Source organism: Manis javanica, chromosome 5 (assembly GCF_040802235.1).
Source record: "Manis javanica isolate MJ-LG chromosome 5, MJ_LKY, whole genome shotgun sequence".
NCBI lineage: Eukaryota > Metazoa > Chordata > Mammalia > Pholidota > Manidae > Manis > Manis javanica.
Genome location: NC_133160.1, coordinates 83458857 through 83474651, shown reverse-complemented (window position 1 = coordinate 83474651; position 15795 = coordinate 83458857). Strand labels below are relative to the sequence as shown.

Here is a 15795-nt window from a genome sequence, read left to right as displayed (position 1 = left end):
AGAGAAAAGAGTTCTTCAATTAAAAGACTTCAAACCAGAGAAAGATCATTCTGGCTACAGTGTAAGGCAGGACCAACTATTGTGAGACCTGTGACTCTAGTAATCCCGGCAGGAGATACAAATTACCTGGCCGTAGGCTGTTACCATGGAAATGTAGTGAAATGATACGGCTAGTGTATCTTGAGCCAAGAGAATCAGCTGACCCTGGAGATGAATGGGGATGAGGGAGAGGGTTGTCAGAAGTCATGGGCTATGTTTTGGTTTTGTCAACTATGTGAGTGGCATGACCATTCCCTGAGATGTTGGGCAGAGGCGGGAGAACATAGTCACGGGGCAGGAGCCTTTAGTTCTGCTCACGCTGTTTGACATGCCTACTGCATATCCAAAAGTATGCAGCTGCAGTCAAAGCTGGAGTTTGGAGAGAAATCGGGACATATTGATGGTAACTGAGTTCATAGGGCTTTAGGGGTTCACTATGAGAGGTTCACTATGAGGGGTTCACTATAGCTTGGTGGAGTGGTGGGGGCGGGCAGAGCTTACTGGTGAAGTGAGGAGGAAATGGGAGGTGTAGCAGTGGGTAGGGTAAAGATATAATTGGCTTTCTAGAAGCTTTGAAGGGGAGGCAGGAAAGAGAGAGGGCAGCAGTTAAAAGGGTATATGGTATTGAGGAAAAGCTTTTATAAAAATAGAAGATAACTGAATATATTTAAATGTGTTTAGGACAATCTGAAGAGAAGTTGATGTAACAGACAGTATTGTGACTACCTAATAGAAAGTGCTATTATTTTTTTTAAGAAAATAACCATGACTAGGTATGTGTACTAAGCTCAACAGTGGCACTACAATATTGTAGAGGGGTAGAATAAAATTCTTGATGGACTGTGCTTAAATCAGATAAAACAGGCCAAGGCTCTCACGAACATCAATAAAGCTTTATAACAATACAATTCATTACCATTATTTGGATTAATATTGTAATAATTACACACTTTTTACATTATGAAAATAAGTCATAAATAGTGTAAAAATAATTCTGAAGATCAACTTCTCACAAACTAGGAGCCCTGAAAACAAGTTTGAAAAAGCAAATAAAAACAAGTTAGAAACTGAACACAACGTAATTATCTCCAAACTGCAAATCAAAACCACACACATCTTTTGATTCAGCAATGTCAGCTGGAGAAATTACAATGAAATTGAAGTAAGAAATCCAACAGGGTGAATTCAATCTTGCAATTATTTACACGACTGAGAAAAACAGGTTTGTGCCATATTTACAGTGATAAGACACAACACATTCTTAGAATAATCAGTTACATGAGATTGGCCCACAAAACACTAAGAAAAATATGCAGTGTAATGCTTGCCAAAATATTTTTTTTTTTGCATTTTCTCTTATTTTGCATTTACATGGTTTTCTGGCAATAGAAAAATAGCTGCACATAGAGGTGACCTTTAAAATGTAAAAAATACAAATAAAAATATAATATTTTCTAAAGGAAAATCAGATACATACATCTTTTTTAAATGTTGCATGGAACATTTACAACAGTATAAAGAATATTCACAGAAATGTCAACCATACGTAAGACATTCTTTTGTGAATTCAACTTATTAATATATCTGAGATATGTGAGAATATCTACTGCATTTTGAGAAATGTTGGAATTTTGTTATCAGTACATCAAATATAACATATAAGGTTGAAAAAGTCTTCCTATTCCCAACAGGACAGTTCTGTCAATAAGCAGCATAGGGAATCTTATACATTTACATACATTAAAAAATCAGAAATGCCATTAAAATATTTCAGTATTGGGTTGGCAAAAACAAAATTCATTAAAAGTTTAAGTTGAGAGGGTATCTCTGCTTTGGCAAAGAGTAAATAGGGCCAATGTGAAGCTTATTTCAAAAAAGTGGGAAAAAGTAGGGACCAAAGGTCCTTAAATTCTAAAATAATTTAGCGGAATCATAATTGGTATTAATTCCACTAGGAATGAATGATTTTATCAGCCAGAATCATATGTGATTGTTCCCAGTCATTATTTTTGAGGAAATAAGATTAGGTTGCTATGGACTTGACTATCAGAGATAGGGTTTTCATTTTTGTTTTTTGGGGGTACAAATTACCAAGTTCATTTTTGGTAATGTTAATTATTACTATAATTTGATTATCAGGAAACAAAAACAAGGTTTCAAATACCAACATATTTGCATATTCCTACGATCACTTATTAGAAGATATTAAAACACCACCCACCATACAAGCATAATTTACAACCATTATTTCTGGGTAAGATAATATACAGTGGCAAAACAAACAAAAAGGGTGGAAAGTGGCATCTACTTCTTATGCTGCAATAGTAACATTAAAAAAAACACTTGGAAAATTAAGCGTATTTTCTAAGTGATAAAAATATAAGATACCAGACAATTTTTTTTTCCAAAGGTACTGACATACTGACTTGACCGTTTCCCAAACCAGCAGATATGATAGAAATATGTAGTAGACCAAGGACATGCAGGATGAACTCGTGGATGACAGTTCTTACTGTCTCAACAGAATATCATGCACAGAAAGCAATTTCAAGGACAGACTTTTTTTGGGGGTAGAAATTCAAGATATTTTCGTGTTTTCTATAAAGTCAAGTAAGAAAGAAAAGTCCTCCAAGACTGCTTTTCATAAAAAAAAATGAAAACGAGAAGAAAAATTTAGGCATATTTGTGTGTCAGGTACTCTATGAATGTGTGCAGACTTCTGTGATACTGGTTTTGCCATGCTTCATCAAATTAAATAAGTGAAAAAATGAGAATGAAAGTTGATAAAGGCATATAATATATGAAGAGAAGATGAAACAAGAGGATCCATGACTCAAGTAGACACACATCATCTATAGAAGCACTGTTTTGTTCTGACTTATATTAAAAAAGACTGGTCATCAAACCATAATTAGAGCAAATTCATGAACTTTAAAAACAAAATCACACACTAACCATTTAGGAATGCTATTAAATACAGAAACGAAATTATCCATAGTAGAGTTGCATTGTTCATAAAGAAAAAGAAAAGAAATACATTAGCACCAACATGAATGGAAAAACAATTTTAAAGCTAAAACACATAGCAATTTGGCATCCTTAAAACATGCATATCAGAAATAGAACCTGATCCTGATTTATTTCCAATGTGTCTTCCATGTATTTTTTCCTCAACCTTCTATCCAATATAATATAAAAGAAGGAAACCTTTAAGAAAAATATGTATCCACCAATATGTATATTAGCAGACATAGTTCCTTAGTTCATTTGGCAATTATTTGGTTTCTCTATATTGATGACAAAGCGGATGGCTGGAAATATTTTAGTAACTAAAAGTTTGAGATTATCTATGGTTAAGCCCAAGTAATTCCACCAAAAAAAGAGTATCATTACCTCTTTGTTTTTCTCAAGGAAATAAATGTAGTGGAAGTTTATAGCTTCCTTTAATTATGAATTCAAGTCAGTGCTGTCAAATCAGTTGTAGAGCAAAATCCCAATATACACATAAGACAGAACAGTGTTCTTAAATGAGTGTGTTCAAAAAAATTTTTTGTATGTAAAGTGTTTCTCTTTGATGTTGAGCTATTCTGTTTTGAAGCTGTTCAAGTGTTAAATAGTGATCCATCTCAATACCTCTTTCTACTAGAGGAGTAGAAAGATGGGAAGAAATATAGCCACCAGATTTTTCTCAAGACACTACTATTTGTTTTCCTGAAGAGACAGTAGTTCTACTGCTTTAGTTCATTTTTCCAAACCATTTAAGACAAACTGTTTTAGAAACTTAACAATACCTTATCCTAACCATGTCATACAAAAGATGGTTAGAAAATGCCCTGTTATTTTAAAAATGCCAAATTGGCTTTGCAGTGTGGAATGTTCCTAGAAATGTTACCAATTAGATTGATCTAATAGTTCGAGTATTTTTCTAATCTTGAAAACTTAATGGAAATTTAAAAAGGGCAGTGTATAATTGAGCATTTGGTTATATAATGTGAAAGAGATCATAAGGACCTTAGGATCCATGTCTTATATCTTAACTGTTGTCTCCATAAGCCAAAGATTAGTTAATTTCCCTTCTGGAGGTGGAAACCAACATATGAAACTAGGAATTTTCCCGTAAAATGGCATTTGTCAGGAGAGAGATTATGTTGTTCCATGAGCTGAAAAAGTGACTACTCCTCATTGATGATGCTTCTCCTAATGTAACCCTTCCACTTGAATAAGCCATTTCAAAACATGCTACCAACACTTTCCTGTGCAAAGAAATGCTCAATCTAATACAATTAGGTAATTTTGAGCAACTAGAGGAAAAAAATTCTTTATGGCAACTATATTTCACAGCTTTCTGAGATCTCAGATTTGGTCTATTCATAAGACAAACAGAAATGTAAAAAAAAGATAATAAGATCTAAATATAGACAAAACCTAGACCTAAACAGTACTACAAGAAATAGAAATAAATTGTACTATCAAATATGACCAAATCTTGACTTTATCTTAAGTGATAAGTACTGTGGATATTATAGTCATATGAAAAACAGTCAAAAAGTACTAAAAATTTTAAATTGCTTGCCTTCAATGCTTTATAATGACTGAACTGTAAGTGGAGCTTCTCTTATAGTCTTTTCAATTATTCAGAACAAGAGAGAAGTTAGTGAAAGATCATCTTGATTGTTGGTACTAGGTTATTAGGCTGTGAAGACTTTTCTTAAAAACATCGTTCAAAACAAATATGATAAAAACTGAAACAAATCGTTTCATAATATTCCTGAAACTAAAAACAGAAAAGAAAACGTATTAAAAAGAACGTCAAATATTTTTCTATTTCTAAAACTTTGTAGAAAATGTTTGCAGTGGGTTGGATCTTGGAAGGGAAGCTCTCATGTCAGCTTCGGTAGAGATGGTAGGGTGAGCCCCCTACTTCTTCAGAGGTTACTTCGGCTGACCTCTTCTTGGGGGTGGGAGGTACACACCCTTTGTCCTCAGGAATAGGGGCTGGCTTTCCAAGATCTCCTACCCAAAAGAAGTGCTGTATACCTCTGTCATTTTCCAAAAGCACCCTTATTAACACTTGCTGGAATTCAGTCTATGAAAGAGAAGACAGCCTGTAGTTCTGAGTGCCCGCATTTGTAAACCTCTTTCCTACTTGGTCACAGGAGAGACAGCACAGGATGCTAAACCAGTCCTTCTCCCTTGTCTTCACTGCCAAGGGCAGCCGGGGGAAACTAGCAGCGGCAACCAGCTCAACCCCTTGATATTTCAACCAAGGTGGCCCTGTGAGCCCACAATACTGGAAGCCGTACATCTGCAGTCGGGGCTGCAACTCCCTCAAAATACAAGACCATGTGTGTGTGCGCTCTCCACCACCTTATCTCTTTTTGGCAATAAGCCACGGTGTAACCCCCTTGAGATGACAAAAGAAAGAAAAGCTCAGATGTGATCAAAGGACTCAGCAAGCAGCATGCTAGCATCTGAGGTTCACAGCAAGCAGGTCTGGTACACAGCCATGCTTTTAGTCTGTTTCAGTGGGTGGTGTGGGCGTGAAGCTAGTGGTGAAGGTGAGGAGGCATCTGATGATATTCTTTAAAATCAGTTAGTATAGTACATTTCCATAGTTTTGAGTCCATATTTGGTCACAATTTCATGTAAACTATTTCACGGCACTTGCTGTCCATGCAATTAACAAGCCTAAAGTAAGAAAATAGCAAGAACAACCATTCTCTATCACTGATACGTCCATATAAATACGTATCTTCCCATAAGATAGAGATACTGATCTACATTTTTTGCAGGCTTCTCACTGGTTTCACATATTGTCCAATTTCAGATGTAAGTGAAGAAAGGATGGACGTGTGTACTACTGCAAACAGGAAGAAGCGGCTATATGTAAACATATCTCAGACTTGTAAAATCTGTAATTGATTTTCAACTATAAATATAAAAAGTGGACCATTATATACACACAACTTCATGCTTGGAAGGTTAGAGTCATCACTGCAGAAAAACAAACAACAAGAAAGACAAATATAAAGAATTAGTGGTCTAGATAAAAACTCCGAAGTCACACTCATTTTAAGGAAACTGGTAGAACCCTCAATAGAGTCTTTTTGTTGTTGTTGTTTTTTTAATCATTGAGCCAATTGATATGTGTCCTATATGTTATTTTTCAGAACTCCAGGGTGTCATCATAATTTACATCCTAGGTTCAACTCACATTTTTCTTTTGCCACCAAGAGGCATGTGGTATTTGATCTTAGTAACTCTCCTGGGAAAGCAGAAAATTGGGATTTTACCAACTATGTGCCATAATCAAAGTAAATGTCCTGCTTATAAGTTACCTAATCTTGTCCAAGTTTTGAGGCATGCTGTGGAAAAGGCTGAGGATTCTGACCTGGGGCGTGCTCACATCACCAACCCTGACTACAATACTCCCCTCTCCTCTGGCTCTCACTTCCTCTTCCTTTGTTAGTCCTGCATTGCTTGTCAGGCCTTCAGGCTGTATTGTAGGTTCCACTATGATTTGAGATACATAAATTGCTGGTTCCTCATTTTGAGCAGCCATAATTATTAAGGTTTTCCTACAACTGAAGTGAAGTCTGAGAAAACTGAGGGATAGTGGTTTTCCAGGTATATGCATATGGAGCCGATCTTGGAGATGTTACTTTAATTTAAAAAAAAACCAGTAAGAAAAGTATACAGTTTAATAATTTCTTTTTCAATTTCCAAGAAACTATATTAAGTATGATATGAGGGCAGATATGTTGTGAGTTTTAGAGACAGAGTTCACTCAATGTCCATGTGTGTCATGGCCACACCAGAGAATGCACGTATAGGGAGTCTTTCTTTCTCCAAATTCTGACTTATCTGAAATTTCAAATAGATGTATTTTTGAGTACCAATGTTTTCTAAATAATCTACAGACTTTTTTTTTTTTGGTTTTCTATGGACTTTAAAGATCTACTTTATCCCCTGGATTTTAAAACTTAATTTTAAAATCCTGTCATCTTGCTTTGGAAAGGTTCTGTTGCAAATCTGTTGCAAACCTGTCAGCACTATCTGGAAAAATAAAATTTAGGGAAACATTAAAAAATATGAAGGCTATAGGGATTTTTCATATTAGTTTTTAATCTGTGGACAAGGATGGATGACTTTAATAGCTTATAAGAATTTTTTCAACCATGATTTGTCATTTACTCACTGTACAAATTAAAGTGTGAACTGACACATCATAGTCTTCAAAACTTAAAAAGCTGAACTCTATCTAGAAAGAAAAGTAATGTAAATGAGATCAAATGGTTTTGCATGACAAAATTATTATTCAGAGTAGCATAACCAAAGGGACTTGCTCATTAATCACAGTGATTTACACTGCAGTTGCAATCTGAATTTTCAGTCAAAAACCACCATGCTCTAGAGGCAAATAAATATAACAATGTTTAAAAGGATGGTCCACATAAAACAGGACTAAATAAAAGTAACTTATTGGCCTTCTTTTTAAAATATCATTTTACAAATAATTTGATTTAATTATTTGACTTAATTAAGAGTGTATTTGAGATAGCTGAGTTGACCACATAAACCATTTTAGAACATTTTGTTTTCCTAATTGTTTCTTTCTTCTCTTTTTAGGTGGGGAAAGGAGGTATTAGGAGAAGTTGATCACAATGATATCATTTGTGTGTTGTGGAATATAGTAAGCAATACTGAAGTTTTGAGTTATTATTCCTTATTTAAGAAGATGCTAGATTTAAAAGATCTTTAATCTTACACAGAATATAGTATCTATCATGTGGGAAAATGAGTAGTGAAAAGGGAAAGTCCTGATTTTCTTCTGCTACTTTTATCATTACTAGGTTTGGCCATTTTATGAAACAAAAACATGGTAAGTCCTCTCCTTGTTGCCATTATTACTATGCTTCACAAAATGAAAGTGAGTTAGAAGTGGCCAAAAATGATGTGAACCCAAGTTCTGAGTAGGTCAGGAGGCTGGATAAAGTAAGCCTTTTACATCTCCCTCTATGTATCTAATACAGGGACTATTAAAAAATCATTACAGCCTTAGATTACAAGGCAAAGGTTAAAGAGCAAATGGTAATCCCAGCTCAGGATGGTATTAAAAATTCTGAGCACAGGGTTAGGATGGTGAAAGGATACCTTTCTCAGGTGAAGAAGAACAGGATGGCAGGCCTCCCTTCCTGAGAGCCACTTGACCGCAGCTGTGGCTGGGCTCCTTGCTACACAGGCTGTGTGGGAAGCTGCGAAATAAATGACACTACTGAGGGACAAGGCATTCCTTTCCCTGGCTGAGTGGGTGAAAGGACTTGAGCAAGGGAGTGAGTTACGCAGGACCTCCTCACCAAACAAGCTGCTGAGCGCAGTTAGGAGAGTCATGTTTCTCTCCATGTTTCTGCAATCTTAGTTTTGTGTCGTTTTGCCAGTGAAGCATGCCTGTCAAAAATTACTGAATAAACCACAAGGTATTAGAGAAAAAATTTCAAAAGCATATATACTTTCTCCTAGCTCATTTTTACATTGGTGGAATTCCTTTCTCCTTCAGTAGCATACACGCAGTCTTGTATAATTAGGTCCCCCTATGACTGTGTAAAGGTTTGGCATTCTCTAACAACACAGCGCATGCAGATCTCCCTGCATCAATTTCTGCCATGGCTTTCCATTGTCTGCTTCTCCTCGTCATGTCCCATACTAGCTCTGTGTCCTTCTAAGTTACTTAATCTCTCTGAAATTCAGTTTTGTTATTAGCATCATCCAGGATAATACCCTATAGGGTTACTGTAAGGGTTAAATAAAATGACATCCCCTATATGAAAAGGCCTTTGTACACAGCCTTTGTACACAGAAGGTTCGCTATGAAGGATATATACACAGCAACCATGGGTAGCCATATGAAGAGGCTAGAATAAGCACCAACAATGCCAACTTAAATATAACCAGACACTCCTAAATAAATCAAGATGCCATTGAAGAAAAAAAAAATGCTGACATTTTCTGCTTTCTCAGCTTTGTGACTAATATTGACAGAGTTCTACCATGTATTTGCATGTTTGCCTAAGTAACTGAATATAAACAGAAAAAGAATAGCAATTGAAATAGTATTAAATAGTAGGATGACAAGAAGTTTATTGAAAGACAAGCAAACCCTTATCAAGATGCACTGGCCCTTTCTATTCCAAAGAAGGGATTAAATAAGGGAAGGTTTCAAATTACAGTGTTTGCTAAAAAATTTTCACTTCTCTGTTTAGGAAGAAATCAGCACTAAACATATTAATCAAAATATATTCTGGAGATGGAATCCTTTGCTTTTTAATGACCAAACAAATTCAAAAGGTTGGTTCTAAATGGAAAAGGCTCAGCCAGGTGAAGAGAAAGGGAGAGTGCTTCTTTTAGAAGTAATTCCATAAAGCCTACCTTTTGCCAACAGCCGGGCATGGGTAATCCATCTGGCCCCTGATTTAAAGAGAAGAATAAGAATTCCTGAGGCTCCACAAAAGAGATCATACTTCATAATTTACATGCACAGAGGTTTAAAAAATGGATTTCTACCTGTTAGGTGGCTTTAGTCTTAGGCATCTTTTTCTATTTATCAACTCCCAATAGGATACCCAAAGTTAGTTAAAATGAAGAAAATGCAAATGTTTTCCAGGGTAAGCACACATTTTGAAAACATAAAGTATAGAAAAAATTATGCCTTGTTTTGAAAAAGCAATTTACAAAGCATAGCAATCTACTCAGTTCCACCTTTAGATAATAAACTGTGCTATTCCCCTTAATTTCACTGAAACACATTTTACAATTATCTTTATTAAATAAACTGAAATAACATCTCTTCCTGGTCACTAGGGTCTACGGTTGAATGCATGATAATGATGAATAATCAGTGATGAACCATTTCTTTCTGAAGTTTATAGCTTTTCACATGCCAGTATCTTTCACTTTCTATTCTGAAAGCAGATACAGGAGAACATATTCAATTAAAAGATAGGTGGCTTCTCTCTATTTTTACAGTAAAATGTTATCCACAGCATTTGTAATTTTTTTTCATTGAAATTCTTCAGAGGCTGGTTAACAGATTCTGAATAAACAAGAATGTTACAAAGTTTATTTTCATTTAAAATGTAAGCACCCTTCAGATACAAATGATACAAAGAAGGCAGGGGGAGTTGGTGTATTATGAGGCACACTTGTGTTTCCCCCTAACCAAATGTTGTAAAATATTATTTACTATCAATACAAGCAAACTAAATAAAAGACTGGGGACTGCATATTGAGAATTTCTAATTGTAATTCCTGGCTGAATGAAATTTTTTTTCTATAAATACAATCCTTAAAAGACTTGAGAAACATAGCAATCTGTAAAGAACCATGCTCAGCACTGAAAAATAATGTAAGAACATGCACACCAAGTGTAACTACCAACACAACCATAAAACGTTTTTCTTTGTGCCCCAGAAAATATGAACGTACTTTCTTTTTAAATGTAAAAAAAAAAAACCACTTTGAAATAGCTTTACAAGATATTGGGAAAAATTCGGCAATGCCAGATTGGTACAAGGAAGGATCACCCAGTAGAATTTTAGATTTTAGTATAAGGAGGATTTGGGGTTCATGCCAATGGAGATAGGGGAGTTCTGTCTACTTTGGGAAAGTGAGTTTCAAAAGGAGGGACCATTAAATTGAAAAGGTTATGTGACAAAGAAGAGGGTTTGGGCTGCAGACTATTATCATCTTTAGAAGCTTGGAGAAGTTCGGTTTTCTCTCCTCCGGTCTCTTAGCAGCATTCCCTTGAAATGGTTAAATCTTGACCACAAAAGCTTAGCTCTGTAGTTTGGCCTTATTTACAGCTTGAAGGAAATTTAGTGGATGAGGCAAAAATGCCTTTACTTCTTTTAGAGAAAGCTTATAAAAAAAAGAAGCTGAATTCAGGGGTAAAATCCAAGGTTGTGGCCTAGCAGTGCCTATACATAAACATATTAATGTAATTTAAATGTATTCTTTAAATACTTATTGAATAAGTGAATTTCCCCAGAACACAGACAAGGCAGTTCTATCAGTTGTGAGAACAACGTCAGGAGATTAATTTTCAGTCATTACAGAAATGCATGCTCGCTCTCTTCATTCTGCAGAGTTGCTGAAGGAGCTATTCATACACATGCATGTAGTATGTTTATCATGTAAAGCTTGCTCCAGAAGTATCACTTTACACTGATAGAGATGAATATGTAAGAAACAAAGGAATTGCATGCAGGGTGGTAGGAAAGAGAAATACTGTACCAATTGGCAAGGGGCATCCAGCCCATCGAGGCCAGGCTGGCCTGGCTCCCCTTTTTCCCCCTTAACGCCACGGAATCCCTGTTTGTAAAGATTAACTCATAATGTTACTAACACAAGAAATCACTGAAGCACAAATTCAGCTAAAGAAATAACTACAGTAAGAGAAGGCTGGGAGAGGAGCAACTCTGAAGGGAAGAGTAACATTCAGTGAAGCTGGACAAAATAAAAGTGTGACATAGTACTATCATTAGGGCTTGTCTGTAACAAAGACCTCTTCTGAGTGGTATGGCATAGCGCCGGCTCCTCCCTGGATCCTACACTCACAATCAAGGTGCACGTCAACACTTGAGTGTTAAGAAACCAGGCAGAGCCAGTGGCCTGACACAAGGTGTGGAACATATGAGGAGAACCTAAGATAGACGTTTCTGGAATCTTAACGTCTCTGCTATCCCCAGTCAGCACCCCCACTGTTACGGGTCCCTCCAGCTTGCTCTTCTCCCACTCAGCCCTTCACACGTGACATCCGGAGACAGAGTCCATGAGTCAGACATACCAACGGGCACGGTGCATCTAATCCAGGAGCACCCTGTTCTCCTTTCTCCCCTTTAGGCCCCTTTTTGCCTTTCTTTCCCTTTTCCCCCTGTGGATACAAGGGTTTAAATAAAAGACAGGTTTTATTTAGGGGGAAATAATGGCGATTCAAAAGATGGTTTAGCCAATACAAGTCTGGAAGAGCATTTACCACTGTTTTTGGTTTAGGTTAGGCATGAAATTACAAAAAGTAATTTTTACTTTCTGAGCGACAGTGGATTCTGGGTAGTGATACACGCGGGACTTTATTTAAGCTCAACAAGATGAAAGCAAACCTAAGAGGCCGTCGCTTTGGAAGGGAGGGCCAGCGCTGCCCCGGAGCGCAGTGCCTTGTGCTGGTGAACGAGGGGTTTCTGCCGTGCACCTGCAGCGCGCGCCGGACGCCAACCATACTGAAGCCAGCCAGCGGCAAGGGAATTTCAGAGAAGTCATGGGTACTTCACCCCATTTTCAATACCTGTCAGCTTGCTCCTTTTGGTAACCCTGTTACAGATGGAAGCTACACTGAACCAGAGGAAAGGGGAAGAATATTAACAGCTTTTACCTTTTAGGTATGCATCCAATTTTATGACATTTTTTCTAGCTCTTATTAAAAAATATTCAATGTATTAAAAATATGCTTCTGTATCTTTTAACATTCTTTCTCAGGAAATTAAAAGTGAATACTTTATTAAGTCAGGTAAACCAATTTTAAAAGTACTAATACTTCTCTGTAATGCCAATTGGAGAAAAGGACTTATTCACAAACCCAGGATGTTTTTTAATTCACTCTTACTGATCTCATGCCAGGTGTTTGCAATGGTAAATGGGTTTCCAGCTTACAATATAACGAGAGCCCGTAAAACCAAAACCCAAACCAAATTCTGTTCAAGAGAAGAAAAGCAGTTTGGACTTAGTTGAGCTAACATTAAAAATGAGGTAGGCAGGATAATGACAGTGGGAATGTAGCCATGGAAATTAGTATTTAGGAATCAAGGTAAAGGTTGTGGAAGTCTGCATGGATCACAGCAATGGAGGAATAAAGGAAAAGAGGCAAAAGGAGGAGAAAGAAGGAATGCACCTCAGCTGTTTCACATTCACATAAATATCTCTGCATATTTATAGACAAGAAGCTGGTGCCATATGGAATACAAAATACTATGCAATACATATTTAAATTAGTGTATTCACTGCAATCAGGATGGCAGTTACAATAAAAATGAACTCGAAGCAAACCGACATGAATATCCAAAGACATTTACATAATAGATATATATGAGATATGCATTCAAATTAATGCATTCATTCTGTGTGAGTGAAAGCGCCCCATTTATCTCCTGTGTGCCAAAAAGACTTCATCAGAAGGCTCGGAATCAAAAAGAAGCCCGGGTGCAACGAGAGAGTCAGTGGGATAGGAAGTAAGATGGGAGGAGCATTTGGAGTAAAGTGTCACTCAGGCAAGAAGAATCAACATCCTTCCTCAGCCAGTGACTTCAGGGCTATGACATGAAATTGATTTAAAGTGGTTTAGGTGACCTCTTCCCATCCTAGAGGCAGGGGACTCTTCTTCACATAGATGTGGCTGACACTTTAATTTACAATTCATTATTTGATTGGGGAATCAACTCAGATTAATCACTCAACAGAAAAGTATTGTCCTATGAAGGCTGACTGTAACAGGCTATGGGAATCATTTTTCAGTAATATTTTAGGGAATCTCAAGCTTTATCTCTTCTTTCATCTCCTAAACAGGCATCATTGTACAATGCATTATGTATCAGTGTTATCAATCAATGTACTTTTGTAACAGCAATTCCCTGTGCAACACAAAACCATCTGTCATCGTGGGTGTGAGCACAGGAGTCCTGCTGATTTTCCTCTCTTCGTGTCAAAAAATGATATAAAGTGTTCACATTTATCTAATATTCCTAAATATACAACTTCTAATTATGGAATCTAAAATACAGAATACTTTTGTATGGGTGACAAACATTATTCTGAATATTACATGTGCAGCTTTATGTCTTCAGTTATAATACTGGTAATTTTTCTTCTCTATTTAAAAGATCATTAAAATGAGTATCCTCATAATGGTGAAACACTTTTGAGTGTGTAAGATTTTAGACTTATACAATCCATTAGATAAACATAAAGTAAATGCTTAGAATCTTAAAGGCACACCTTGGACTAAAAGGCTGCATGCACAGTTTATCTCAAAACAAGTACATTTTATAGTTAGAATTTATAACTCAGAATAAAAGAATACATTTATGCCTCTGTTTCCGTTTCTATGAAAGGGGACAATAATGGCACCAACTTCACAGGATTGTTATGAGGATGACAAGATGTATCATACGTAAAACTTTGGGAGAGCACATGGTAAGTGTTCCCGGAATGTGATGATGATGATAATGGTGATCATGGCACTTTTACACAGCGACTCACACGCACTCTCTCACCGATGGGAAGCTACGTCATGTTTAAGGTCTGAAGAATACACAGCAGGCCTACCCCGCTTTCTTTGACAGCTCTCATTTGGCTTTGATTTTCAGCAGCTAAGGATTTCACCACTAAAGAGAATTTAGTGTTTTGAAAACAGTGTGTTGCTAAGGAGAGCAGGACATAAATTAATCTAAGAAATATAATTAGTTTAAATTTGAACTGTTCAAAGTGCAATTTCGGCCAATTGGAGGTTTTTACTCTTCAACTGAGGTGCTGAGTTTTGGGGGCTGAGTTTTTGTTTGTTCCTTTTGCTGTGCCCAGTGCAAAAAATTGTTCTTCAAAGGCCCAAGCAGAGGGAAGAGGAAAGGAACAAATGATTTAAAAAGTCCATAAACCAAGTTTGCTTTCAGACATAAAATAATTTTTGATATTGGCTCCTATATGCCCTGGAGCTGATGGTCCTGAGATAGATCCTACACACCAACCTCATAAAATACACCAACATCTTAATTTAAAGATATCTACAGCATCTGCAAGCATTAAGTTCTACTCCCTGCATAATGGACTCACTGGGGTTTAACAGTCACATGGCTTGTCCTCCATTTTTCAATCAAAAGATCAGCTTACAGGACAGACTTGTCTCTACCAGGCACGATGTGAGAGTGCATGAGATACTGGCTTCCCAGCGTGAGGTGAGTTCTGCCTGAAGACCTTTGCAGATCTATGCTATTTAATTTACTTTAATGTAATAAATGCCTTTTTTTAAAAGAATCCCTTGATATTATATCTTTCAATAAATTGGTGTCAGATAGTTGAAAGATTGTAGCCTGGCTATCTAGGGATATAATTTTTTTCTTTTATACTAGACAGTGCCCTTATTTCTGGCATGTGGCCTTCTGAAAAGGCCTGATTCCTATATCAGGCATCATCAGGGTGTTTTTGGAGCACAGGATGTAGAAAGATTAGATGTAGGAAAGAATCACACAGGGTGAACAGCAAAGCAGACAGCACGAGAAACATCCAACGGGCACATATCAGGACGGAGAGGTCACCTTTTCTCCCTTTTCTCCGAGATCACCCTTCTCGCCTCGTGGACCAGGGAAGCCCTACAGGATAAAACAGAAACCACAAAGATCTATTACTGTAATGGTGGCAAAATTATATTTAAAAAAATTTTAAGATTTTGTGTTTCTGAACCCAAATATAAGCAAAAATGGCATACCCAAAAATCTCAAAACTTAGGTAAAGTAGCACTTAGAAATAATAGTTTTCTAACATCTCAGTTATACATATAATAGGTTTCTTGATTTTTCTCCTAAGAAAAGTACATTAGAGAGGATGTCAGGATCCACGTTTGAATCCTGGCAAGTTCACTGATTTGTGTGGTCTTGGACAATTCACTTACCTCACAGCATTTTAGTCCCTTGACCATAAAATGGGGTTAAATGTTAACTA

General features: G+C 36.6%; 1 protein-coding gene and 1 long non-coding RNA gene across 3 annotated transcripts in view; one reads left to right on the top strand and one right to left on the bottom strand.

Annotated features, from left to right (window-relative positions):
- LOC118972722 (uncharacterized) overlaps positions 1–15795 on the top strand; it is an 83517-nt gene that overhangs the window by 13784 nt on the left and 53938 nt on the right. The window lies entirely within an intron of this gene.
- COL25A1 (collagen type XXV alpha 1 chain) overlaps positions 914–15795 on the bottom strand; it is a 457450-nt gene continuing 442568 nt past the window's right edge. The window contains exons 34-37 of the mRNA XM_037020206.2: positions 15393–15446; positions 11329–11406; positions 9466–9504; positions 914–6033 (exon numbers count right to left, since the gene is read on the bottom strand). Coding sequence (XP_036876101.1) covers positions 6031–6033; positions 9466–9504; positions 11329–11406; positions 15393–15446 — 174 coding nt within the window. The 3' untranslated portion in view covers positions 914–6030. The remainder of the gene's footprint in view (positions 6034–9465; positions 9505–11328; positions 11407–15392; positions 15447–15795) is intronic.